This window comes from Pseudorasbora parva, chromosome 9 (assembly GCF_024679245.1).
Source record: "Pseudorasbora parva isolate DD20220531a chromosome 9, ASM2467924v1, whole genome shotgun sequence".
Classification (NCBI taxonomy): Eukaryota; Metazoa; Chordata; class Actinopteri; order Cypriniformes; family Gobionidae; genus Pseudorasbora; species Pseudorasbora parva.
Window position 1 is genome coordinate 45,262,913 of NC_090180.1, and position 27,589 is coordinate 45,290,501.

The 27,589-nt window shown below is 38.6% G+C and overlaps 1 protein-coding gene across 1 annotated transcript; it reads right to left on the reverse strand.

Moving 5' to 3' along the window:
• Positions 1-7,386: 7,386 nt before the first annotated feature.
• Positions 7,387-26,990, reverse strand: hsd11b1lb (hydroxysteroid (11-beta) dehydrogenase 1-like b). The gene is made up of 8 exons (XM_067452798.1): positions 26,913-26,990; positions 21,413-21,598; positions 14,254-14,384; positions 13,877-13,988; positions 11,870-11,961; positions 11,700-11,793; positions 9,568-9,733; positions 7,387-8,168 (listed from the first exon to the last, which is right to left on the reverse strand). The coding sequence occupies exons 2-8, from the start codon at positions 21,486-21,488 to the stop codon at positions 7,982-7,984; spliced, it is 858 nt and encodes a 285-aa protein (XP_067308899.1). The 5' UTR covers positions 21,489-21,598; positions 26,913-26,990; the 3' UTR covers positions 7,387-7,981.
• Between the last annotated feature and the right edge of the window lie 599 nt (positions 26,991-27,589).

A 27,589-nucleotide genomic window follows, 5' to 3' on the forward strand; every position in this document is an offset into this window, starting at 1 on the left:
ATCTCCTCAGGTTTAGTTTCAATTTTCTGTGATATTGGGTTTTTAATTTTGTGAATTGCAGTATCCGCATATTGTTTCCGCAGTCTACGAGCAAGTAGCTTTGCTGACTTGGGACCAAGTTCATAATAACTTTGCTTGACGTATCTTGCCTTTTTCTCTACTTCTTGATTAAGTAATTCTTCTATTTGTATTTTTACTTCCTTTATCTGTTTTTGTATATTTAATTCTCTTTTATGCTTGAATTTATTTTCTAGCTCTTTCAAAGTAATCATCAATTTTTCGTACTTCTGTTTTCTAGCTCTCTTAAGTTGTGCAGTTATAGCTATTAGTTTTCCCCGCAGCACAGCCTTCAACGCATCCCAAAGGATTAAAGGGTCAACTTCCCCATTATCATTTTCTCTAAGAAATGTATCAATTTCCTGCTTAATATCATTCACAATTTTCTCATTGTTGAGAATACCCACATTGAGCCGCCACACAGAGTTTTTGGGTGTGGAGTCTATTTGGATAGTTAAAAAAATTGCATTATGATCAGAAACATCAGCGACTCCAATTCTACAGTCCAACACTCTGTAGCATGTTTCCTTTTGCATTAGAAAATAATCAATCCGTGTATGTACAGAGTGCGGGACAGAATAATGGGTATAGTCTCTTTGTGTGGGGTGTAATAGCCTCCATACATCTACAAGTCCAGTTTCTTTGAGTGTAGTGTTTACAAATTTTCCAATTGCTTTTTTACTTCTGATTTGGCTAGTTGTGTCCAGATTATAATTCAGTATTACATTGAGATCCCCACCACAAATACAAATTCCCTCAGATTCTAGAGAGATCATATCAAATAAGTCTTTAAAAAAGTGTCTATCACTTTTTGGAGGTGCATATATACAAACTAAAGTCAATTTGCTGCTTTCAACTTTGCCTTTCACTATAACGTAGCGCCCCTCTTTGTCTTTTATTTCTTTATATGTATCAAATTTCAACGACTTCGATATGAGGATGGCTACACCTCTTTTGTGACTATGAACATGAGAACTGTGGTATATTTTCTCGTATCCAAATTTTTTTAATTTCTCATGCTCTTGTTGTGACAAATGGGTTTCCTGTAGAAAGATAACGTGTTTATTTTCTTTCTTTATTTTTGTCATTACCCTTGCTCTTTTGATTGCATTCCCAAGACCGTTTACATTCAGTGACATTATTTCAAGTTTTTGTATCATCCGATAATAAAATAAAATGTAGCTCTTCCTCCTCCCAAAGCCTCCCAAATAAAAAGCAATGAAAAAGAACTAATGAACATACAGAAGTATATTTAGAATGAACACAATGACTTCCAAAATGAGGTACTAAAAGTACACTCTGGGTTGTAATCCCAACATTAAGTGAGGGGGAAAAGCCTCGCACGAAGCGAGGGCCCCCTCCCAGAACTAGTGATAACGCAAAATGAGTTTCACTCATTCCAGGTCAGGTTTGTCATCCTCAAAGTAGGGTAAATATATTCCTAACGCCTAAAGTAGCATCAACTTCGTAGACTACAACCGTAGATTTAATCAGCACATGTTTTATGTGTGGGTTAATGGTCCCAAAATAAACAAGCGAGAAGCACCTGTAGGACATGCCGACATTTAGCTAGTGCGGGGAACGTTGAAACTCCTGTAGTCGATCGCGTACGCGTTTGATAACTCCCTTGTCTCTGTATTTTGAATTGAAAATGTGACATTCATAACTGAATTTGATGCGACATGTAAAGTTTTCCATTTTTACAATTAGGCAGACGAAATTACTTCATGACTATAACTTCAATAGAACTGGAACTTTTACCATTCTTATTTTTTTGTTTGCCCTCCCCCTCCCCATGAACACACACACATACACACACACACACACACACACACACACACACACACAAAATACATCATGGCATTATCACTGGATAACTTTTGATTCACTATATGTTGATGTTGTTCACATTATATGCACTTCGAATTGCCAACAAAACCACATTTGATGCAGTTTCACTCACCGCCTGTGGTTTCGACTCATGACTGGGAATAGGGCTGTGCGATACTGAAGAAAAATGCGATATGTAATACCATGTTACATAATCTGTAAAACGTAATATCAAGAACATCCAGGTAAAAAAAGACAGCTGAACTAGGGGTGGACTACCTAAAACGTAGACTTTTCACGATGTTGATGTAGCCTATTCAAATCATTCAGATATCGTGTGCCGTTGCGATATGCATATCACGATATTTCGATAATTTAGATATATTGTGCAGCCCTAACCGGGAATCACACACTTGCAGAACGCTGGGTTAAGCTGAACAAGGGGATCTTTCCCTCACAACCAGAAACACACTTCTTTAGTGACATTGTTGATTTCATGGTATAAAAAACAGCGCTGCCGACCTCTGTATTTGGTCATACGTCCGACTAGTTTATTGAAATTTTGTCCATGTTTAGTATGAGAATCAATTCTTTATCCGTATAAATAAATCAGAGTGTATGAACTACCATTAGACCCCCTCCTCTTTAAATCATACTCTTCTGTGGCTTTTGTTTCATAGTCTTTTTTTTTTGTGGCATCATCACACTTGGCAAATAACCCTTGCGGATGAGGTGGTCTCTATGGCAACGAGCTGCAGTTGTGACGCAGTTCCCGTGACCGTCCACTAGAGGCAGACGCGCCCTCATTAAAACCTGTTGGCAGCCAGGAGGTCTAAAAAGCAGCTTTCTTTCTACAAGATGGCCATTTAAAAGTAGCCATGTTCTGAGTGTGTTTTTAGAATAGGACATGTCACATAAGAGATGAGAGGTTCCCACACAAGCTGTTACCATTATGTTGTCCTTCACATGCATTCAATTCAGTGATCAGTAATATGTGAAGGCGACAAAAAAAACACTTTTTTTTTTTCTTCAAAAAATATACATTCATACAGATCATTTTACTGCGTCGGGCCCCTTATGAAAAATAAGTAGGCTAATACTACACATTATGTAATTGGCTAAATATTCTAACGTACTAGAAGTGTACTGTTTCAATACTGCTTGGGACTAAAGCCTAGCTCAGACTGCACGATTTTCAAACTCGTCGGGTCACTGCTCTATTCACACTGCAGGACTATCTGGGGTATCATTCAGTCACTGCTGTATTCACACTGACCGATGGTTTGACGACAGAGGAGTTCACACTGCATGACTGAACAAGAGGAAGAATCGCCGACAACTCTCTCTCTCTCTCCGGTGCGCAAACTACGTTTCCCAACTACACGTGCGATGTGACAAGTAAACAACGCGAGATCAAACGTGCGTCAGACAGGAGTTCTCGCGCGAGACTTGGAATTGTTATTAGAAAATTATAAACTGCACAAAATTTGCTTCAAATTGTATGTGCGCTGATTTGTGGAGAAAAATAACATATTATGGCGGAAGAAATTGTTGGAGATACAGAGGGAGCCAGGATTGTGTTCTGCAAAGACAGTTTGAGGTAAATAAATAATTGTGTAATGTGCTGCTGCTGCTGCGGCTGGATGTGCAAATGTTTGGCCTTTGTTTCTGTTTGATAGAATTGTAAATATATCTATTAAAATACTGATATTCTGCTCTATAACTCCTCCCTGAACCTCCCGCTGCCCTGTATCTCACACTCTCATTGGCTGTCGGTCATCGCCGATGTCATTTTCAGTCAGAACGCTGTTCACACAGCAGGAGTTAGAATCGCCGACAGGTCCAGATATTTAGCATGCCAAATATCTCACCGGCGTCTGCGATTCTCTCTGAACGCGTCTTTGATTATTCACACTGCGTGATTGTCACTCGCGTGCACGAGCACCGATTTGCCCATGATCTCGGGCATTTGTTGGTGATTTCACAAAACCTGTCGGCGACTCAATATCGGGGGAAAAATCGGGCAGTGTGAACTAGGCTTAAATTAGCACACTTTGTAGTGTATAAAAGTAAACTACTAATTTAGTAGTAACGCTCAAAATACTTAAATGGTTTGAGTAGGACAAACTTAAAATAAACAATTTAGTTCAGTTGAATTAACTGTTATGAGTATTTAGAACTTTCTTTTTTATTCACAGCAATGACAGTTCAAGTACACGTTACTTTTCATTGGTTTGAGTTTTATGACCTTATGTCCCTTAATTTAAGCCGGGTGCACACTGTGCGATTTTGGCCACGATTTGGCCGTCTGGGACAAATTTAGCAAATCCTAAAAGATTCCTCAGATCCTAGGCTAAAATCTGATGTCTTTGGTCGTTAGTTTGACATGTTCACCGGCAGCCGATTAATGAGCGCTGCGATCAAATTTTACCTCAGACGAAATTCTGGCAGTGTCAGAAGATTTGGCACACAATCCTGCAGTGTGACTTCTCCTACGACGACAGTCAAATATCTCCGTTTTTCAAGACAAACTATGACCAAAACGAGTGCTAGAGATTTCTTTGTAGCCAGCATTTCAGTCCCGCGTGTAATGCAGCTCACTGTTACCCAACGCGGCATTCATTGATGATATAAAACTCCGGCTGAGTTTTCTTGCGCGCGTCCGTTTTTAGCGCGCCTTAACTATCGTGCAGTCTGACATTAATGACAACTGAGATCTTACAGTGTGACATGGCGATCATGTTCGTACAGTCTGACAAGGGACATTCGCAAAGGATTTTGAAAAATCGCACAGTGTGCAGGACCCATTAGACTAACTTAAGTTTAACTGAAACTGGGCTGGGATTTTGTCTTTCTCAGCATGCCTTGCACATGGCACTCGAAAGGGAGAGTATAAATGCTAAAATTAAGTATTATATAATGTTTAATGTTTTTTTTTAGCAATAATAATAGTAAGGGACATTTAATAATGGTTGATTTTTTATTTATTTATTTTTTTAATGCTAATTTAGAAATGTTTCTGTTAATGTGTGACCCTGGACCACAAAACTAGTCATACGGTTCAATTTTTTAAAATTGAGATTTATACATCATCTGAAAGCTGCATAAATAAGCTTTCCATGTATGGTTTGAAAATCTGGAATATGAGGGTGCAAAAAAAAACGAAATATTGAGAAAATCGCCTTTGAAGTTGTCTAAATGAAGTCCTTAGCCATGCATATTACTAGTAATAATACATTTTTTATATATTTACAGTAGGAAATGTACAAAATATCTTCATGGACCATGATCGTTACTTAATATCCTAATGATTTTTGGCATAAAAGAAAAATGTATAATTTTGACCCCTGCAATGTATTATTGCCTATTGCCACAAATATACCCATCATGCGACTTATGACAGTTTTGTGCTCTAGGGTCACTGGTGGGTTTTTGGCGAGTTACCATTATGGTGACAAGAGGTGCATGCTTGGTTTGAGAGAAGGTAAGGTGCTGTATTCATTCAGTGCTATACCATGGTGTTGTTAACATGTTTGCAAGTTAGCATTTTAAAGCTACACTGTGTGATATTTTCCCCCATCTAGCGGTTTAAAGGTATATGACCATCCGGTGAATAATAGTTTCTGTTCCTGTCAATTCTGATTTCGTTTCAACTCCTACGGTGGCCGATTCAGTCCAAGATTAACATGGCAATCCCCCTCTTCACATTTGACACGGTGCCATCGAGTGTTAAAACCCGAAAGGCGAAGCTTGAATTTACGGGTATGTCCCTCTTTGGCTAATGTACTTTCAAGATGGAGGGGCAACATGGCGACCGGCATCCGAACCCCTCACCCGTATGTATTTTCAATGGCATATTATAAACTTACGAGAATACTTTATTACTTGAAAGAAGTAAATATACATTAATGAGCACATATATTTTTGAAAGAACTAAGTGTAAAAACACTTAGTTCTTGAAGAATTAACTAAGAAAATTACAGTGTAGCTTTAACTTTAAAAAAAAATCTATTTTAACTTTTTTGACAACTTATTAGGGTTTACAGTGAAGTAAATAACTCATTTGATTTGCAAGTTTGATTTGCAAAATGTTATTTAAATATTTAATATTAATTGCTATGTTATCTAAGTTAAAGAAACACTCCACTTTTTTGAAAATAGGCTCATTTTCCAAGTCCCTTAGAGTTGAGTAGAGTTTTACCGTTTTTGAATCCATTCAGCCGATCGCTGTATCTGGCGGTGGCACTTTTAGCATAGCTTAGCATACATCATTGAATCGCATTAGACCGTTAGCATCGTGCTCAAAAATGACCAAAGACTTTCACTATATTTTCCTATTTAAAACGTGACTCTTCTGTAGTTACATCGTGTACTAAGACCAATGGAAAATTAAAAGTTGGGATTTTTTTTTTTAGACCGATATAGCTAGGAACTATTTTCTGCGTAATATCTCTGCACTGCTACACCCATGGTACGGCAGCAAAGTTCCCTGATTATTATGCAGGAATGAGAGAATAGTTTCCTATCTATAATCGATCTAAAAATCAAAACTTTTCTTTTTCCCTTGGTCTTAGTACACGATGTAACTACATAATAGTAAACTTTTAAATTGGAAAAATATTATCTTTGAAAAAATAAAGTCTTTGGTCATTTTTGAGCGCGATGCTAACGGTCTAATCCGATCCAATGATGTATGCTAAGCTATGCTAAAAGTGCCACTGCCAGATACAGAGATCAGCTGAATGGATTCAAAAACGGTAAAACTCAGCTGTTTAACTCTAAGGGACTTGGAAAATGAGCCTATTTTCAAAAAAAGTGGAGTGTTCCTTTAAACTCAGTACTTCAAGTTAGGCGCCAATTAACATGCATGAGTACTATTAACTCAACTTGATAGTTTTGCTTACTTAAAATTGGGAATAACGCTATAACAAAATATGTTAGTGATTACCTCTTTTTTGAGTTAGCTGAACTTGGAAAAAAATTTACAGTGCCAAATATACTTTTCTGTCAGTATTAGTCAAGTAGACCTGTGTGATTTTAAGTAAATTACTGAGAAGTGCATTCAAAGTAGACTTTTGTATAAAAAGTATACTAATATCACACTTAAACTTTTTTTTTTTTTGCTGGGAAATGTCATTAGAAATTCGCTGAGTCTGTTCATATGTTAATTCCCGATTGCTGAGGCTCCTGTCTGCATTCCCACAATTCTGTAGCTCTACTGACCTTGAGCGTTTTTCACAGATAAAACAGATGCCTGAAGTGTTGAAATACAGCAGAACTGCACTATATGCTATCTGTCATTTACTTTTAAACAAATTGTATACAGTAGTAGATTAATGTTATCAGCCACTGATAGATGACAATGCAGCACACTGACCTTTGATTGTTTTGACCTTGCTGTTGTGGCTGCTCATTAACCATATGACCCTGACCCTGTATTCTAGATATCTATTATGATTATACTTTTAAAACTTCGGTAGTGGCACAAAAAAAAGAGCCTTTTTTGGTTGGAGACTTTAAAATATTTAATTATAAAATACTTATGCAAATGAAAAATATTCTCCGTGGGTCACAATAAGCAGAGGAACAATATTTCAACATTCATTTCAGATTTTGCATGCTTCAGTGGTTTTGACAAACTCATGCTCAGTCCCACAGCGCTCATGGCAAACTGTTTTGTTCTCCATTTGGATTATTTTTTATGGGAAACATTCACATATGAAAGCTCTTTATGTTTTTGCAAAACCCACAGGTCATCGTTTTAATACAAAGCCTGTGATACAGGCATACAGAATCACAGACGGAAGTGGTGTTTCATTAGATCAACACACAATGTAATATCACTGGAAGAATAAAATCCCCAATGCATGGGTCCAAAAATTAATTGAAAGTGTCAAAAACAAATACAATAATAATTAAGCAGTGGCTCTCTCGGAAGTCTAAGAAACAATTCAGGATTGGCTGGGGTACAAATACAAAGATTTTTAATATCCTAACCACCCAGTTGACTCCGCATACAACTTTCATTCCTCACAATACATATGTTCTCATGAATAATGGAAAATCAAGTTAAAGTCTGAATTATGCACATGTATTAGTCCTTTTTGTCAATGCTGAGACCTGCCAGCACAAGATCTTTCAGGACGGGGAAGACGTTGTTAATCAGGCAGGTGAAATAGTGGAACCAGGGGTAGAAGGCCTCTTTCTGACGGGTCGCCCCGGCTTTGATGATGCTCAGAGCCGCTTCGCTGGCAGGATAGGCGGTAATCGTGGTGAATCCTCTGCAGAGAGATTAGAGCGAGAATACGGGTGATTGTCATGATAGCATGTTCAGGTCATCCCATAAATGGTTTGCGATTAAAAGCATTAGCCAAACACTTGAAGCAATTCCAGCAACTACAATAGTGACAAAACAGTGACGGCTGAAGGGTGGTTTTGTTTTTTGGTAACACTTTACAATAAGGTTGTATTAGTTAACATGAACTAATCATGAACAACACCTCCGTTTAGCATTAGTTAATCTTTGTTAATGTTAGTTCATAAAAATATAGCTATTCATGGTTTGTTAGCTCACAGTGCATTAAATAATGTTAATAAGATGTTAGTAATGCATTAGTAAATGCTGAAATTAACAGTAACAGATAAATAAATGCTTTTAAGTGCAGTTCATTATTAGTTCATGTTAACAAATGTAGCTATCTAATGAACCGTATTGTAAAGTTTTTTTATGACCCTACAAGTTTAATCTATAGCCATTCAAAAGTTTCTGTTTTTTTTTTTTTAAGAAATTAATACTTTTATTAATCAAGGAAGCATTAATTGATAAAAAGTGACAGTACAGACTAAGTAAAGAATCTTTCGTAACATTGAATGTAATTTCAAATAAATGTGGGTGTTTCTGAAGTATGATTACACTGAATTTAGCATTACTGTACTACAATAGTATGAGCTGTTATTCAAATTTTGTATTTTGAGAAAATCATGTTTGTGTTTCTTTAATCTGAAATGGGGCCATTTGACAGGTGAAAATGTGCTTAAGTGTCATGAAAAAAAACAAATGACCATAAATGTACCTGAGCTTCACTGTTGTGTCAGTGTGTGTAAAGTTGCTAGAATGATGGGGACACTAAAATGATGATTAAGTTATTCAACTAAATATACAAATAAAATGAATTCATTAGGTTTTATTTAATTCTATAAACTATAATACTGATCTGCTAACCTTGTCGCTATATGATAAATTAAAATAAGCTGATAACATCACTGTTTTCTCCAGAACGACTGTACAGCCAAATCAAATTTTGTTGCAATATATTCTCGTTTGACACTGTGACGCCAATTTGAAACAACCGTCATTGTAAAAGTGCTATATCCATAATGTTGATTAATTGATTTATATGATGAATTGATCTTGTGTCAAGCCTTTAGTTAGGTTTAGCACGTTTCCTGTCCACTATAATAGATCACTAAGGACAAACTGCTAAATTATTTTATAAACTGCTTCCTAAAACTGATTTTATTTTGGACCGCTCCAATGTCCTCAAAATGTTTGGACAGAACGAACATTTAATGAAATAATAATAAAAAAAAACACTTTACACTAAGGCTGATGCATTTTTTAAAGTTTGCACTATCAGAGGCGCTAGATATAGGCAGTGTCATCTGTAGTGGAAAACACACCTGATCTTATTCATGGCCGACTCGGTGTCGATCAGTCCAAGGATCATGATGGACACAGACACGTTGCTTTTCTGGAGCGCCAGTTCACTCTGCAGTGCTCCGAAGAATCCGTTCATCGCAAACTTAGTAGAGGTGTACGGAGCCACAAATGGACTCGCCAATTTACCTGAATCAGGGCGGAAAACAGCATTTAGAACGGTACGTGACTGACCTTTAGTGGCACTACAAACCCCTTTGCACAAAGAAATTCACCCTAGTTCACATGTGTGATTGTTCCATGTTTCACTTGAAAAACAAAGGGGCCTTCACTTTAGAAAGACACACACACAATATTCGGGAATTAAAAATGAATGGGGGTTTGGAGCAAAAATAAATAGAAATATGCCACCAGAATTCAAGATAAGGTGCAAAAAAAGGTCTCATTATTCATATGTATAAAGTAAAGCTAGTTAAGCAATACCACACCATATAAGCTAGACAGCTGTTTTCCTGAATATCAGCACATTTGCAAAAGTCATTCTGATGTTATTTAACAATTCAATAAACAAGAAATTTCTATTAGGTGACTTACATTTTGGTCTGCTCTATTTTGCCAATTAAAGGGTTACTTCACCGCTTTTTCATATTAAACTGTTATTCCCTTAACTAAAACGAGTTGATACATACCTCTCTCGTCTCAGTGTGTGCTCTTAATCTCTGACGCGCGGTGACGATCTGATAGCATTTAGCTTAGCCCACTGAGCCCAGTTCATTCACTATTGTACCAAACAGAGATCAAGTTAGAAGTACCAAATACCTCCATCTTTTCCCTATTTAAATACAGATACACGAATAGTTGAATGATCAAGTATGGTGACAAAATAAAACGTGGTACTTCTCTAATCGGATTAAAAAGGAGAACTATAATGTATGGCGGATTAGCACTTCTGAGAGTACTTCGGCTCGGCGCAGTAAAAAGTCCCGGCCGAAACATCTTTCCTCACACCTCCCCCTCACTCTCTCATTTCTGTCAATAGGAAGATGTGAGGGAAGATGTTTCGGCCGGGACTTTTTACTGCGCCGAGCCGAAGTACTCTCAGAAGTGCTATTCCGCCATACATTATAGTTCTCCTTTTTAATCCGATTAGAATCAGCTGAATGGTAAGTAAATGGTAAGCTCCACGTTTTATTTTGTCACCATACTTGATCGTTAAACTACTCGTGTAACTGTATTTAAATAGGGAAAACGTGGAGGTGTTTGGTACTTCTAACTTGATCTCTGTTTGGTTCCATAGTGAATGAACTGGGCTTAGGGAGCTAAGCTAAATGCTATCAGATCATCACCGCGTGTCAGAGAGATTAAGTGCACGCACTGAGACGAGAGAGGTGTGTATCAACTCGTTTAAATTAAGGGAATAACAGTTTAATATGAAAAAGCGGTGAAGTAACCCTTTAAAACAAATTCACAGCCATGCGCTCTGAGTAACAGTGTTTGGTTACTGAATGATCCACATTTATTTAATGAATCGTTCTAATGAATGATGCAACCATTCACTCTCAGTGTCTGCATCCAAAATCGCATACTTCCTTACTATATAGTAGGCGAAAAACAGTGTGTGACAAAATAAGTATGTCAAAATTCACAGTACTCATAAAAGAGTAGGCAAAAATAACCCAGATGACCTATGACTTCCGGTGGGATTCTGAAGTGTGCATATGATGGACACTTACCTATCCCATGAGGCCACAGGACAGGATTTATGAATGACAGTGAAACGACACAACTGACGCTGGTAGGTCACATGATAATGACAACATACTGAATGTAGTACGTCCAGATTATATTTATACTACACACTCATAAAACATACTTTTAAGTGATTATGCAATTATTCAAAGTCACTTGTTTGTCCCTTAATGATTCAGCCGCCTTGAATGAATCGGTTGACTGAATGATTCAATGACTCGCTCGTTAAGACTGCAACACCTACTGACAGTTTACTTTCATATTTAAAAGTATTTCATTATGGTTAGAAAGAAAAAGGCCAACTCAGCCCAAATCCTAGACAAAAGTGCTTTTAACTTTTAGTTGAAGGAAAAATTACATTTAGATTAATTTTAACTAAACTTTGCACCAACAAAGTTAGACTCGCCTGCTAATGAGGAAACTACAATGATGGAACCAGCGGATGTTTCCAGCACAGGAAGTGCTGCTGCGGCCATCTGCGCGTAACTCACAAAGTTCACCTGCAACACGTCAGAATTAAATGAAGAAACCACAGGTTGCAACAAAACCACAGAAAGACATTTTCTCGTGTTTCACCTGCATGAGTGACCTGATGTGGTCTGTGTCTCTGTTCCAGAACTCAACGTTGGTGTTTCCAACGTGATTCAACACTAGAAAATCCAGCCCACCTGCATGACAGACACACATGATATACACTACCAGTCAAACATTTCACTTTTTTTTTAAGTCTCATTAAGGCAGCATATGACCAAAAATACAGGAAAAAATTGTAACATTGTGAAATATTACCATTTAAAAGAAGTGTTTTTCTTCATATATTGTCAAATGTAATTTATTCCTGTGATCAAAGCTGAATATTCAGCATCATTACTCCAGTCTTCAGTGTCACATGATCATTCAGAAATCAGTCTGAGTAACATCTATGATCCGTGATACACTACCTTTCAAAAGCTTGGGGTAAGTGGTTTCAAAAATAAACTTTTATTCAGCCATCAAGGATACATTAAATTGTTAAAAAGTGACAGTAAAGACAGTTTTTTAAAACTTTCTATTCATAAAAGAATCATGAAAAAAAGTCATCATTGATACATTATTACTAATTGAGCAACAATAATAATGATAAGTATCAAATCATCATATCAGTATAATTTCTGAAGGATCATGTGACACTGAAGACTGGAGTAATGATGATGAAAATTCAGCTTTGATCACAGGAACAAAATGAAGCACTGGAACCAAAACTACATATAGCATTATCAAAATCAAACTTCTGCACAAAATGACACACACTTATTGCCAGATATTTGTCTAACCAACTACACACTGTTGGGAATAATGAAACGCGCTATCATCTTTAGTATGCTTTGCCATAATATTTAAATATGTTGTTTTCAAAGTGTAGAACATTTTTCAGATTGTTCACATGCACAGATATATTTGCAGATACACACACATGCTGTTGAAAAATTAATTATTTAAAGGTGCACTATGCAACTTTCTGTCCACTGGAGGGCGCCTATTCAAAACAAATGCGTAGTTTGATGACGCAACGTGTGAGCGCAGCATCTTGGGACATGTGGTCTTCACCTCACAGCCGGTGGAAAATAGGACTCGGGCAGAAATCACGTTCATGCATGCGGTTATTAACGTTACTGTAGTCTAAAGCAGAGCTGGACCGAGTGTTGTGGAGCTGAGCACAGCTGCTGGAGCGATTGTTAAACAAATACACGCCTCGCGAATACCGGGACTTTTATTATGACGGGACGGGACACAGTCGCTGGGCGCCTGCACTGATCCGCTCTTCCGGTTATGATTTTGAGGTAATGTAGCTCTGTTTATCATATTAGATACATTTAAGTGTGTTTAAAATGATGTTATGACGTTACGCCGTGCGTTCACTTGTTCACACTGCTAAGAGTAAAGCGCTCCTGCCAAATAAAAGCCGGAACCGTGGGTAACGCAGATATGACGCAATTGACAGGCGACTCCCTCAAATGCAATGCTGAAGCGTCCCGGGTCATTGGTTAAAATAGCAATTTTCTCACAATTTACAAATAGTTGGAAACTTCTGGGATATTGTAGGTACTCAACTGAACAAAATATATAACACCGGCCTAGAGGTTTTTGGATATTTTACTCCAAAAATACTACATAGTGCACCTTTAAATAATAAAAATGTGCAACATTTGCAAAGCAGATTTATTTACATTGGACTGAACAAAAATATGCTCACAGAAAAAAAGGCAAGAAAATTTTAATAAGGCCTGTAGGTGTTTGGCCAGGTGTCACATGTTTTGGTCAATTAGCTCATTCTGAATGGCAGTGTTTTGAAAAGGCAAACATTTGACTTTATGTCATATTATTATGTCTTATGCAGAGAACCATGTTCAGGGCATTTAAAAAGTGCCATTTTTTATTTCAAAATGTGTGTAAAGCAGAAAATGTGTTTAGAGGTTTTACTCTCTGTGTAAGTTTAAATAACTGCTGTGCATGTCATTTTAGTGTGTTAGCAATTGGAAAAAAAAACTGCAATAAATCTTAATTATTGGTAGTGTATATAATACATATTGAATCATTTCTCACCCAGTTTTTCCACAGCATATTTGACGACTCTCTCAGGGTCAGCGGGGTCAGACATGTCTCCGGTCATATACATCATCTTCTGTGCACCCAGTTTCACACACTTCTGCGCCACCTGAACATCCACAGGACAGACGTTAGCAGAACACTTTCATTTGCTCATTATAAAGGTTTTGCTTTCATACCAAAATGTAATTTATTGCTACCCTTAAAAGTCTTAAGATTCACAGCCTTGCAGCCTCTGCACACATTTCAACAATTAGGAAACATGACATCTACTGATTCAAGTCCATAATTAATTGAAGAAAGTATCAAAAGTGGGTTGCATTTTTTCTCAAACATTTAAAAACTGCCAGTGAAAGATTTGGAAACCAGCTGACCTTTTTTAAAGCCTCTAGTCGTCTGGCAGTGATGATGATCTGAGCTCCAAACTTTGCATAATGGTAGGCCATCTGCTCCCCGATCCCTGAACTGGCCCCTGTGATCAACACTCGGGCCCCACGCACTGATTCTGCGTGCAGGAACACACTGATCTCAGTGTAATTCAGCACAGGTAACTCAACCAACCACTTGATCTTCATGATTTATTAAAGGGTCAGTTCACGCTAGAATGAACTTTCTGTAATTAATTACTCCCCCTCATGTCGTTGCAAACCCAGATAATTTTGATGAAATCCGAGAGTTTTAAAAATAGTCCCATTACCCCATTTCCACCAAGCTGGTGCTAGTTCGGAGCCAGAGCCTAGTTTCAAATCGGTTCTTTGTCTTTCCACGCCCAAAGTACCAGCTTCGAACCAGAAAAAGTGGTTCTTAAGTAGCACCAAAACATTGCTGGGCTAGAAGTAAGAACTGTTTGCATCAGAGGCTAGGGGCAGGGTTAACGTGACCAACAAGACAAACACAAACTTGTGGCTGCCATTTTTTAAATAGCAGCTAATCAAGCTAACAGCAGCTCGATTGTAATCATCTATACAAATCATGGTGAGCTGCATGAATGTGTTGGATTCGCGGGCGTTTTGATGCCGATGTAGGATCATAAAGCCATTGTTGAATGAAGCCTTGTTCGAGATGCGTCGGCGTGCGGAGTGCTGACCGATCGCCGTATGACATCAAAGTACAGCGAGCGCAAACGACTCCTTATGCTTTTGAATCGCTCAGGCGGTATTTTGATATCATACGCGGATCGGTCCAAGCCGGGTGTGTTTGTGTTTCCTGCTGCCTCGCTAGCATTGCTAAAACGATAGCGAGAAAGATGACACGTATACAGTGACGTAAGACCTAGCTCTGTGGTGGCTCTATAGCCTGTGGAAAGCCAAACCGGTTCTTAAAGGCTCGTCAGTCGAACCAACTTAGAACTGACACTAGCACTGGCTCTGTACTAGCACTCGATTAATTCTGGTGGAAAAGGGGTACATGTGACTCAATTGGTTTAACTGTAATGTTACGAAGAGAAGAGAATACCTTTTGTGCGCAAAAAACAAATAAAAATAACAACATTATTCAATAATTTCTTCTCTTCTGTGTCGGTCTATATGTGGACGTAGTGAACAAAGTTCAGTGTGCTTCCAAGTTCTACACCGGCTCACTATTGGCCGAGGCATGTGAAGAATACATAGTTGCAGAGTAATGTACATAATATAACGTAGCATGTCAATACATAAAATAAAAAATAATAATAAATTTTATTTATAACTTTAAATACTATATAATAATACGAAAAATGATGTGGACAATAATACAAACATATTACAGTTATTATAATTAAAATATTTGGACATTTAAAGGTCCCGTTCTTCGCGTGTTTTCGAAGCTTCGATTATGTTTACAGTGTGCAATTTAACATTGAGTTCATGTTTCACGTGTAAAAAAAAACAGTATTTTTCCACACAATTTACTTATCTGTACAGCGCTGATTTCTCTGTCCTAAAAACGGCCTGATGATTTCCTTGTTCTATGAAGTCCCTCCTTCAGAAATATGTAACGAGTTCTGATTGGGCCAGCGCTTCCCGTGTTGTGATTGGACAGCAGTAGGGCTGGGCGATATGGCCCAAAAAAAAAAATCCCCGATTTTTTCACCAAAAATTCGATTTACGATTTAAAACGATTTTTTCCCCTCCTACTTAAAATCAGTCTGCAGATGACAAAGAAATTGTTCAAAACAAGTTTTAACTTTATTTTGTTTAGGTAAAATTAAATATTTGCAGCTTGGTAGAAGTGCCACCTGGGGTGCAAAACTTTCAGCATGTGAAAAACCCCCGACTATTCCACAGTATAAATGGGCACCATATCTTTTGCAATATACAGTATACATATCAAAGGTTTATGAATTGATATGCAGATAAAATTAACTTTTATTAACAACAGTAATGTGCAAAAAAGTATAGGGAAAATTTAAATGTAGCCTAATGCTCTTATTAAATATAGATTAGCATTGTTCTTCAATAGTCTCACACTGAACTGATCGACAGCTTCAGTGATTATTAAAGGAGCTCTTTACTTTACTGTAATTTAGTCACAATTTGAAGAAAATTTTAGTTTTTCCTGAGACTGTGACTTCGTACTTTCCATACATTAGGGAGTGAAAATCGCTAATAAATCAATAAGTGCTCTTCTGCTGGTTATAGTGGTGGGCATTTCATATCTTTTTTAAAATAAAAATGCTACAAAATGGACTACACATTTAAAAAAAATAAACTAAAAAAAACATTCGACTATTTCTTTCACAAGACCCTTTTAAACTTTTAGTTTTACAAACCATCACATTAAAAATAACATTACAATCGGATATCTAAAGCTTTGAAGTGCTGGAAATAAGTGTGAAGCTCTTGAAAACCATTGGAAAGTGCTGGAATTTCAATCTCAAAAGGTTGTACGAATCCTGAGATAAATAATGACAACAACAACATTAAATCCATGTGGTTTTACTACAGTACAATCGTGGTAAATGTTGGTGTTTTGTGACTGAAACCCCTGACCTTCGCTCAGCTCTGTTTGATCTGATATCTGTGGTTTATAACAGAATTCTGCGCCGACCGCTTCCACTAGATCACAGTAGCAATGGTGTGTTGATTTAAACGGTCTCTCACTGGATCACCAGCGCTGTGTATCGTGTCTGTCACGAGATTGGCCCGTGTGTGAGCTTGCGCTGCGTTCGTGCCAGCGCAGCTTTAAATGAGTATAGCGCCTACCGCGGTTCCGTTCAGACTTCAAACACACTTTGCAGCGGGGTATTGTTAATTGTTCTGTGAAAAACTGAACCAATTACGAATGACACGGTATGTTGTTAGACGCGATCCTTGTTGTTTGTGTACCTCTGTGGCAAACGCGCGCGGGGAGGGCTGAGCCATTACGGGAGCTCAGAGGGGAGCGTCGGCGGATTTGAAAGAGAAAACCGATTTTCATTCACAAAAATCGTCGTAAACTAAAAACTCGAATTAATTCATAAAATCGATTTATCGCCCAGCCCTAGACAGCAGCTTAGCGCACTTTGCCCGGAAAGGTCCCGCCTCTTACCATAACGGGAAGATGCAAGCGCTGAATGCGCGCTCTTCTCCACGTGGGAGAGCAACGAGACCACGGCCCCTATTGTGCGTGTTCTTGTGAGCGGAGGGTTCGTCAACAAACGGTTCTAGTGACGTCATTACAGCAGGAAGTGCAGCGGTGTAGTCCAAACCGGCCGCTCGCTGTAGGCTTTGAAAGGGAACTTCTGTTAAATAAAATATTTCGCTTGGCATTGAACTTTGAGCTTTATAATTTTACAGGTATTATTTATGCTCTAACAGCAACATTACACACTAATGTTAGTGTGTAGACTAAAGTTTGAAAGATGGAATCGCGAAGAACGGGACCTTTTACGCTTATATATGTAGGGTAAGTATGCAGGCTAATCGGGTAGATGTATGCTTTGCTAGTATGCAAACTAACAACAAAAAAAAACAGTAAGAATGAGAAATGCTCAAATTCACAACTTATAGCTTCAGTTATATACCAAGTAATTTAAAAGACATCATTGGCCATTATAATGCATTTTAAACCATATAAATCATACTGTGCTTTTGCAGGAAGTGAAAGCAGTCGCTTGGCTAAATAGCTACCTATTAGAAGTCCAAAGAACCAGTGGATTCATTCGGGATCCCAAAGGAGACCTGATTTCTGGGTGGGATTTGATTTCTCATGACACCAGCCAATAGTGAGCCGGCGTTCTGATGCAGAACCCAGAAGCACTGCAGTAATAATAATAATAATAATAATAATAATGCGTTCGATTTATATAGCGCTTTTCTAGGCACTCAAAGCGCTTTACATTGAAGGGGGGAATCTCCTCAACCACCACCAATGTGCAGCATCCACCTGGATGATGCGACGGCAGCCATATTGCACCAGAACGCTCACCACACACCAGCTGATTGGTGGAGAGGAGACCGAGTGATGAAGCCAATCAGGTTATGGGGATTATTAGGAGGCCATGATGGACAGAGGCCAGTGGGCAAATTTGGCCAGGATGCCGGGGTTACACCCCTTTTTTTTTTTTTTTTTTTTTTATTTATTATATTGTGCATGTGGATAACGTTTGTATTGTGGATTGTGTTAATATGTCTGTACTGCATAACAAATTGCCTCTCTGAGGACATTAAAGTTTTCTAAGTCTAAGTCTAAGTCTACTCTTTTTCCGAAAGACATCCTGGTATTTTTAATGACCACAGAGAGTCAGGACCTCGGTTTAACGTCTCATCCGAAGGACGGTGCTCTTTGTCAGTACAGTGTCCCCATCACTATACTGGGGTGTTAGGACACACACAGACCACAGGGTGAGCGCCCCCTGCTGGCCTCACTAACACCTCTACCAGCAGCTACCTGGTTTTCCCAGTTGGTCTCCCATCCAGGTACTGGCCAGGCTCAGCCCTGCTTAGCTTCAGTGGGAAACCAGTCTTGGGCTACAGGGTGATATGGCGAGAGGAAAAATACAGAATTATTCAGAGGCCAAACTGAGCAAAAATATGTGTGAGCAGTGTGTTTACAACATGAACAATGAGACTGAAGAAAAAAAATGGTTGGAATTGTTGTTTTTCACCTATCAGCGTATCGACTCATGATTTGGATCAATTGTCAAATGCTGAGATCACGTGACTTTGGCTATCTGAACCGCTGATTCGATAAACTGATTAATTAAGCTGAGATATAGCCTGACATCTCCTCTGAACGCAGATACTGAATCAGGACAATGATTTCCTATTTCCCAGTTCCCACCTTCTGAAGTCGTGATTGAGCTCATCGCATTCAAATTTTGACTATGCACTCACTGTAACCCTTTAGATGGGCGGCTGATGGATTTAAATATTTGTATTTTTGTGACCAAAATCTTTAGCTGGAATGTACATTTCTATTACATTTCTTGTTGGGCATATGAGCCTGATCAAGATGACTTATTCCCGAGTTTTTGTACTTATTTCAACATATTCCAATTTACCTTCAGTAAAAGTTTTTTATGGACTTGGACAATCGCATAATTTCCTTTTTATGGGGAAAATAGGCCAGCTCGAATTAGGAAATCAATTTTACAGCTCCCTAAAAAAAAAGGGAAGTTTTGCACTCCCCAATTTTTTGCACTATTATTGGGCTTGCAATATTTGGGCTGGCGTGACACGGGATGACGCGCTGCCAAGATGGCAACGGCCAGCTCGTCTACTTTACACTTCAGAACGGCTCTTTGGAATCCTATGGTTGACATCACGGACACTGCGTCCGTATTTTTTCTATGATATTAGCCCATATTATTAAGTGCAAAAGAATTGCATATTTTTGCTCAGTTTGGCCTCTGAATAAAAATGGAGGTGTATTTTTCCTCATTGAGTGGGCTATAAGCTCCATATTCTCACTATATCATGAGCCATACAACCTGATGTATCAGTTACTCATCATACCAATTTAAATATTCAAAGTTTCTATTCGCACTAGCTCCACCTAAAAATGTCGGGCTGTGCCAAACAATATTTTTTTTAAAACATCAATTCAACATCCTCAGTGGCGCAATCAGTAAAGCGTACGGCTAATAGATCACTGTTTGGTCACGATCAACACAGGTTTGAATCCGCCTTTCACGTACAGAGCTCGCTCTTCTCTCCTCATCACAAATCACAAATCACATCAGACAGGCATTATTTTCAATAAAAATTAAGAAAATTTTCTAAATGTGAAAAAGTGCCTAACAAAATGTTTAATTATAATAAAAGCATGTATTGGGTAGGGTTAGGTGTAGTTAATTAATACGCCCTTAAGGGGGTCGCACACCGGACGCGGAGCTCGGCGGCGCGCCGCGCAGCGTCTCGGGTATCGCACACCGGACGCGCACATTCTAAAAGGATTTTAAAAGGCTACGTTTATTATATATTCCCCCAAAATATGTTTAGACTTTATTCAAGCTGTTGAACTCAGAATGTAAAACAAATGTGTCTTGTAGCAAAGGGTGAAATCAGTATACCTTAACGATAATATATTTTTAATATAAAGCCTTAAAATGGCGCTCTGTGGCGCGGCAGGATTTAGAACAACTTCCAGAGTCGCCGCGGACAGGCGCCGAATGCCGCCACCGGTGTGCGTACACTCATTGAAAACAATGTGTTCGAATTTTAAAGACGTGGCGCGCCGCCGAGCTCCGCGTCCGGTGTGCGACCCCCTTCAAGGCGGCATCCATTTAATAATTTAAATAAAAATAATAATTCACAGTTTTTATTGCATCCTATTAATGTACAACGATACTGAGGTGCAAATAGTATTTATATGTCAAAATAAAGCATGAATTACATGTAAATACTATTTATATTACAAAGAACTGCAACTTTATATGGTGTAAATAGAATATATCACTATTTTCACTTAGTAAATAGAATCTACAGCTATTTGCACTTAGTGTAAATATCATTTATAGCTAAGGAAATGTTATTTTCACTGAGTGTAAAAAATATAGTTGCTATTTGCACAGTGTAAATGGCAATAAGATTCTATTATTTATATATATATAGGATATATTTTGTTTGATTATTATTTAATGTCATGCTTAAACAGGGTACAAAACGTTACTTAATGTCCTTACTTCTGTATACATAAAGACAGCTTAAAAAAAATCACTCTATATCATCCGCACATACTATTTTCACCAAGGTTACTTTAGTTACATAACCATAATAAAATTTTCATGACAAGATGCCAGTATAATAAATTAGCTGGTTAATGTTTATAGTGAAATACTTGCAAACATTTTGAGTTTCAGTTTGGTAAGAAAGCCTGTGCTAAACCATCTAAAGATATATGAATGCCTTCGGGAAATAAAAGGCTTTCTTCATGTTTATTCTTGGTTCGTTTTCATCTCTAATGCTATAATTACATGCATGAATTTCCCACACAAAACTATTTTCAGTAGTTTCAGTATTATTTCAAGTAGTTATTTCATATTACATGTTTAATATAAAAGAACTACAATATCTGAAGGAATGGCATGCAATAATAAAACTGAGCATATTACTGTAAAGCTGTAGTTCTGACCTGGATCAAACGTATCTCTCCACATGTAGGCCGTGAGGGCAGCGCTCAGCAGAAATAAGCTCAAATACGCCTTCATTTTCACTGGTCTCCTCCTCGATCAGAAGCTTGGCATCTCAATCCTTCGTGCGTGCATTGAGATGAGAAATGTCCAGTCTGGAGCCACTTCTGTCTACATGTGACCACCTACTGCAGATTCAGAAAAGAGTCATAAAGCGTGACTGATAACACATTTTAATCTTCCTGAGCATCTGGATGATGACCGACAGTTCAATGCTCAGAGGCTGAAGGTCTGTCAGTGCTGTTTACATTTCCAAACAGATGAAAGAAGACAGCACTGATGTATAACGGGTAAAATTCAAACTATTGTTCTGTGTGACAATATAAAGTGTATGTGTGGCAATGTGGTGGGGGTGATTATTTGACAACTACCTACTCCTTAAAATGGTAACACGCTGACTACGCCACCCCCTTTCAGAGAAAGGGATAACTAACCAATAGAAATAGGTCACAGGTTCGTTACCATGGAGGGCAAAGAGACGTGGATATCAGTACAAAACGTTTTTATTAAATTCACATAGATAAAACTCTCAGAATACTGCTGCAAAGCAGAACTTCTCAAATTAGCACAATACAGTGAGCATGTCAACACACAAAAGATTTAGGGTGGCTGAGGCTTACCCGTAGTGGGGTAGGCTAGCTCTTGGGTGATCTATTCACTCACTCTTTCACACACTCTCTCACACACACACACTCCCAGTGAGGTGCAAGCGGTTAAAAGAAGCAAACCACACGGTGTTCGAAATGCCACCACCAGAAATCAAGAAAAGCTACAGCCTCCCAACCCAGGGCCCATCAGCCTAAGGCCCCAGAGACATTTCCCTTATTTAGCACCCTTCGTTAACACGCAAACAGAGAATCTGCCTCTGAAAACGAGTCCTTCTAAAAAAAATCCAGCCAGAGTGGAGATTTTGAAAAACTGAGACAAACGTGTGTTTAGGCAGTCAACGTCACATGGTGCGTTAAGTCCTCCTGGGATGGGAGAAGTCGTGTTTACGACATCATGTGCGTTCAAGTATCTTTGGTCGGAGCAATATGGCTGTGTACCTTCTTTTAATGAATTTCATGAAAACACAGCAAGATTTGTTAACTCTGCTGTGCTTATAGAAAATGAACAACAAAAAAAATGCACATCAGGTGAGTTTTATTTTTTTACATTTTTAACTAATCTATGAAGCCTCTGTAAAGGGTATCTTTTTATATATTAGGCTAATTGTTATATTACAATGCTAACTTACTTTGTTGTAAATAACAAAGCCTGACAGTGTCACTGCTAAATACCTGTTATTTAACTACAGATTTTGCATCCATTGATTCCACCATGTTTCTCGCTGACACGCCCCAACTTAGGGCTTAAAGAAAATCCTGAACGTCCCACTGGTATTTACGACACCAATTCATGTGCATTCAACTCGTAAATACGATCTGTAAGACATGACTTGAACGCACCAACAGTATGTGCCAGAGCTCACGTTCACGTGATTATGGAAGCATTCAGAGTAGCAGTCGCATTCATGTTGGTGCAAACTCTTCTTGTGTGTTTTTATTTGCAAATGCAGCTGCTCCATTATATCGAGGAGCAGAGACGAATGAGTGCTTGCAGGTCAGCAATTTTGCAACAACTCCCTCCAATACGAAGAACCAGTCCGCGTCACCGCCAGCGCCGCCGCCATTTTTGGAATTATGATTGGTAGGAATGGGCGTATCGATATATCAATACTGGTGTGAGCATCGAAAGTATCGATACGCAAATAAAAATATCGATACTAAGGTTTTTTTTTTTACCAGTAATTTTGTTTATTTAAAAAGATTATTTAATGCATACAATACAAATAAACTATGTTAATTGTGTAGTATAGGACTATTGTCCTGCTCATCTTAACCATGATCTGAATGCATGCAAACGCTACAAGACAGAACCAATCGATCACAGAGAGAGCGTTCATTCACTGATGACACTATTCAAACAGAACTGCGTTTCCCAAAACTATCATAAGAAACCATAGATGCTTTTGAACACACAGCCCAGAATAATGCTCATCAAAAGACAGAAAACCATAATAGTTATTTCACAATAAACAAATAGAAATTGTAGCCTACATAGTGCAATCACAATCTTTAAATGTAATCTTAAAAGTTGAAATTGATCATGTTCTATGCTGTAACTAATGCTAATATAAATCACTATCAGAATAAAAAGGTTGCATTTTATGGGTCCAATGTTCAGTAGCCGTAGTTCAAATAGGCTAGTATTTGTAGATTTCCATGGTTAATTTCACTACAACTAAACATGTCATCCATGTGTTAAAATATTAGGATCTAATAAGTTGCAATTAAGGCATATTGAATGGTAAAATACCTTTCAAATATGTTAAGTGGGTATTTTTACTCATAGTCATTTAAATAATTTAATATATTTAATAATTTAAAGGATAAGTTTAAAAGTATCGTATCGGTATCGTATGGAAAACAAAATAAGTGGTATCGCCATAGACTGTAAAAAAATATGGACGTAGTGTCCGTGACGTCACCCATAGGATTCTGATAAGCCGTTCTGAAGCTTAAAGTATGGCCGAGCAGGGCGTTGCCATCTTGTGAGCGAGTCAACGCGTGTCACTCCCGGATAACAGAAAATGGGCAAAAAGGCGGGATGTGCGCGGAGCTGAGGTGACACAATAACTATAGACGGCAGATAAATGGCTATCCACTTGTAACCACGCCCTTAATTATGCAGAACCTTAAGGCTTTATATAACGTAAACAAATGAGTTATAAAAAAAATTCACCCCTCTCAGAGTTGTCATGAAGATCAACATTAGCCTTATAAGCCAAAACCACAATTTGTACCAGGCTGTAAACATGTTTTTTTCTGCTTTAAAGTTGAGAATTTTAACATGGGGCTCAATCATAGACAGTAAAAGAAATGGACGGAGCGATCCCATTGCCTTCTACGGCGTTAAGTGATGTCAGTATAGGAGCACTCACTTCCTGATGGCTGAGCGAACTGCGCAGGCTCAGACTGAGCTTGACGACGTAGATGTGACGTGAGCCTCCTGTCTGACAGCTGTAAGTCTTCTAGTAGTTGTGGAAACTGAAATCTGAATCACGTTGTTTAAATGTTTTGTCCCGTTGCTTTTGGCTCACTATGGGCTTCTCCCCATTCTTCTCCCTTGACTTTATCAGACTTTATGTCTCCTCGTCCCCCCGACTGTCTCATAGACAGTAGAAGATTGCCTGCGAGCGTCTCCTCAGGTCTATACGGTAATTTCTCAACTGTGCGACAGAGTCGCGTTGGTTATGACGCAATCGTTAGCCTATTTTTACAAAAACAGCTTCTACGGGGCGATGGTGTAAGATACAAGGTAACGGAGCCTTTTATGCATTGTCGTGTTTCTTTAGAAATAAACAATGGACAAATGGAGTCTTTAAACGCCTCTGATGTAAAGTTATTCACTGTCAAAGTGACTCAAAAATGAATGGGAGACAATGGGATGCTAACAGCAGGTGATGGCTTGGTTAGCAATGGCAGCCCCTAGGGGTGGAACGCTTTCCGAGCGCTAGATTACCCCCTTGGGCTCAATGAGATTCTGCTCCCTTCTGGAGCCTGTCCCTTGTGGCCAGTTGAGGAATTGCAGTTTACATTACTTCCGTATTGGCTTCAAGAGAGATCGCGGGAGGTTGCCGCTTGGGTATGGCCAAGGGGGTAATCTAGCGCTCGGAAAGCGTTCCACCCCTAGGGGCTGCCATTGCTAACCAAGCCATCACCTGCTGTTAGCATCCCATTGACTCCCATTCATTTTTGAGTCACTTTGACAGTGAATAACTTTACATCAGAGGCGTTTAAAGACTCCATTTGTCCATTGTTTATTTCTAAAGAAACACGACAATGTATAAAAGGCTCCATTACCTTGTATCTTACACTATCGCCCCACAGAAGCTGTTTTTGTAAAAATAGGCTAACGATTGCGTCATAACCAACGCGACCCTGTCGCACAGTTGAGAAATTACCGTATAGACCTGAGGAGACGCTCGCAGGCAATCTTTTACTGTCTATGAGACAGTCGGGGGGACGTGGAGACATGTCCTGGAGACTAGTCAGATAAAGTCAAGGGAGAAGAATGGAGAGAAGCCCATAGTAAGCCAAAAGCAACGGGAGAAAATATTTAAACAACGTGATTCAGCTTTCGCTTTCCACATCTACTAGAAGACTCACAGCTGTCAGACAGGAGGCTCACGTCACATCTACGTCGTCAAGCTCAGTCTGAGCCTGCGCAGTTCGCTCAGCCATCAGGAAGTGAGTGCCCCTAGGTTGACTTCATTATTTCGCCGTAGACGTCAATGGGGTCGCTGTGTCCATTTCTTTTACTGTCTATGGGTATGGCCCATCCCTAATGATTGGTTTATGTGGGCTTGAGCGTCTCGTTACACCACCACCTACAGGTTTGGCATGCTCTTGTCTTGACGGCATATTTACACATGAACACTTTTCTGAAAACTTTGGAGCCCGTAAAAAAACAAAAAAAAGAATACAAATGCAATAAATACAAAAATACAAACAGTAATAACTGAATTCTCAGACGTTGCTGATGTAGCCTAAGACACCACACTGAAGCAAGCGACCTGACAGACAAAAGTCAAAGTGTTGCAACTCAATAAGTAACAAAATAACACGAAATAACGTAAACAAACTAAAACAAAAAGACAAACGCACCATAGCAAAAGAAAGAAAAACAAAAGTTGCAATAAACTATAAAACCTTAACGACTGAATACACAAACAAAAATCAAAGTAAAGAGAAAAGTTAACGTGCAAACAGCCGGAAACAATGAGCACGTTTACATGCACACCAGTAAGCTGGTAGTTCACAAATATCAGCTTATTAAAATAACCAGTTTTCCCCTTTACATGCAAACCAGTAAACTGAAAACGCAAGTAAACCGCGTTTACATGACTTTATTTATAAACCAGATTATGTCCTTGTAGTGACGTTAAAATGATAATGTCCGTATCTGACTCGGAGTAGGCATATTCTAAATGTTACGCCAGTTGTGATGTTACATAAAGCGGGAGATTTCTGGCTCATATTATCCCTCATGCAGTTCCAGGTGCAGCGTTCTGACTGAACCTCTTCTAATTCTGTTGCATGAGATGAGAACACTTTTATAATTTTCTGGGTCTTCTAAGAGTCTGCATTTGTGATACATGTCCTTATTTCATGCAAAACGCTAGCTCGCTCTGTCTGGATACATTTAAATCTGTTTGCGTTTATGTCACCTATCACAAATGCGCCCCAATAAGCCGACAGACAGCAGGTTAATGACCACGTTCATTGTCGGCTTATTAGGCAGAGTTTTCACAGCATCTTACGCATATGAATGGAAACGGGAATTTCCGCAAACAGCACGACTTCCACACCAACAAATATTCAAAACTACTTAACTTACCTGGGGGTAACAGCCTGCAAACCACCTCGAAGCCGCAATAAGGCAGCACGCCCGCGCCTCAGGGGCGGAGGCAGAAATGACGCTTACCCAGGTATGCGACTGGATGTAGATCAAAATCATAAAAAAAACGTTAATTGAAATAAAACTTAAATAAAATATAATTTTAAACTAAGGAAAATTTGATTTTTACCCCTCTTGGTAATAAACTGAAATAAGTTGAAGCATTAAATTATTAACAATTAGGCCTATTGTGAACAGGATTAACAGGAAATACTTTTTAAAAACTTAAAATAAAATAAAAAGTAATATTTCTAAATTTGCTCACATTTTTAATGCTAATTCAAAAACTAATAAAACTAAATAGGCTAGCCTACTTTTAATAGTCAAAGTAACAATACTTTGTGGGAACCGTTTGGGGATGAACCCTTCCTGTTCCAACATGCCTACGTACCAGTGCACAAAGCGTCGGTCCATAAAGACATGGATGAGCGATTTTTGTGTGGAGGAACTTGACTGTCCTGAGCTCAACCCGATAGAACAGCTTTGGGATGAATTAGAGCGGAGACTGAGAGCCAGGGCTTCTCGTCCAACATCAGTGCCTGACCTCACAAATGCGCTTCTGGAAGAATGGTCAAAAATTCCCATAAACACACTCCTAAACCTGGTGGAAAGCCTTC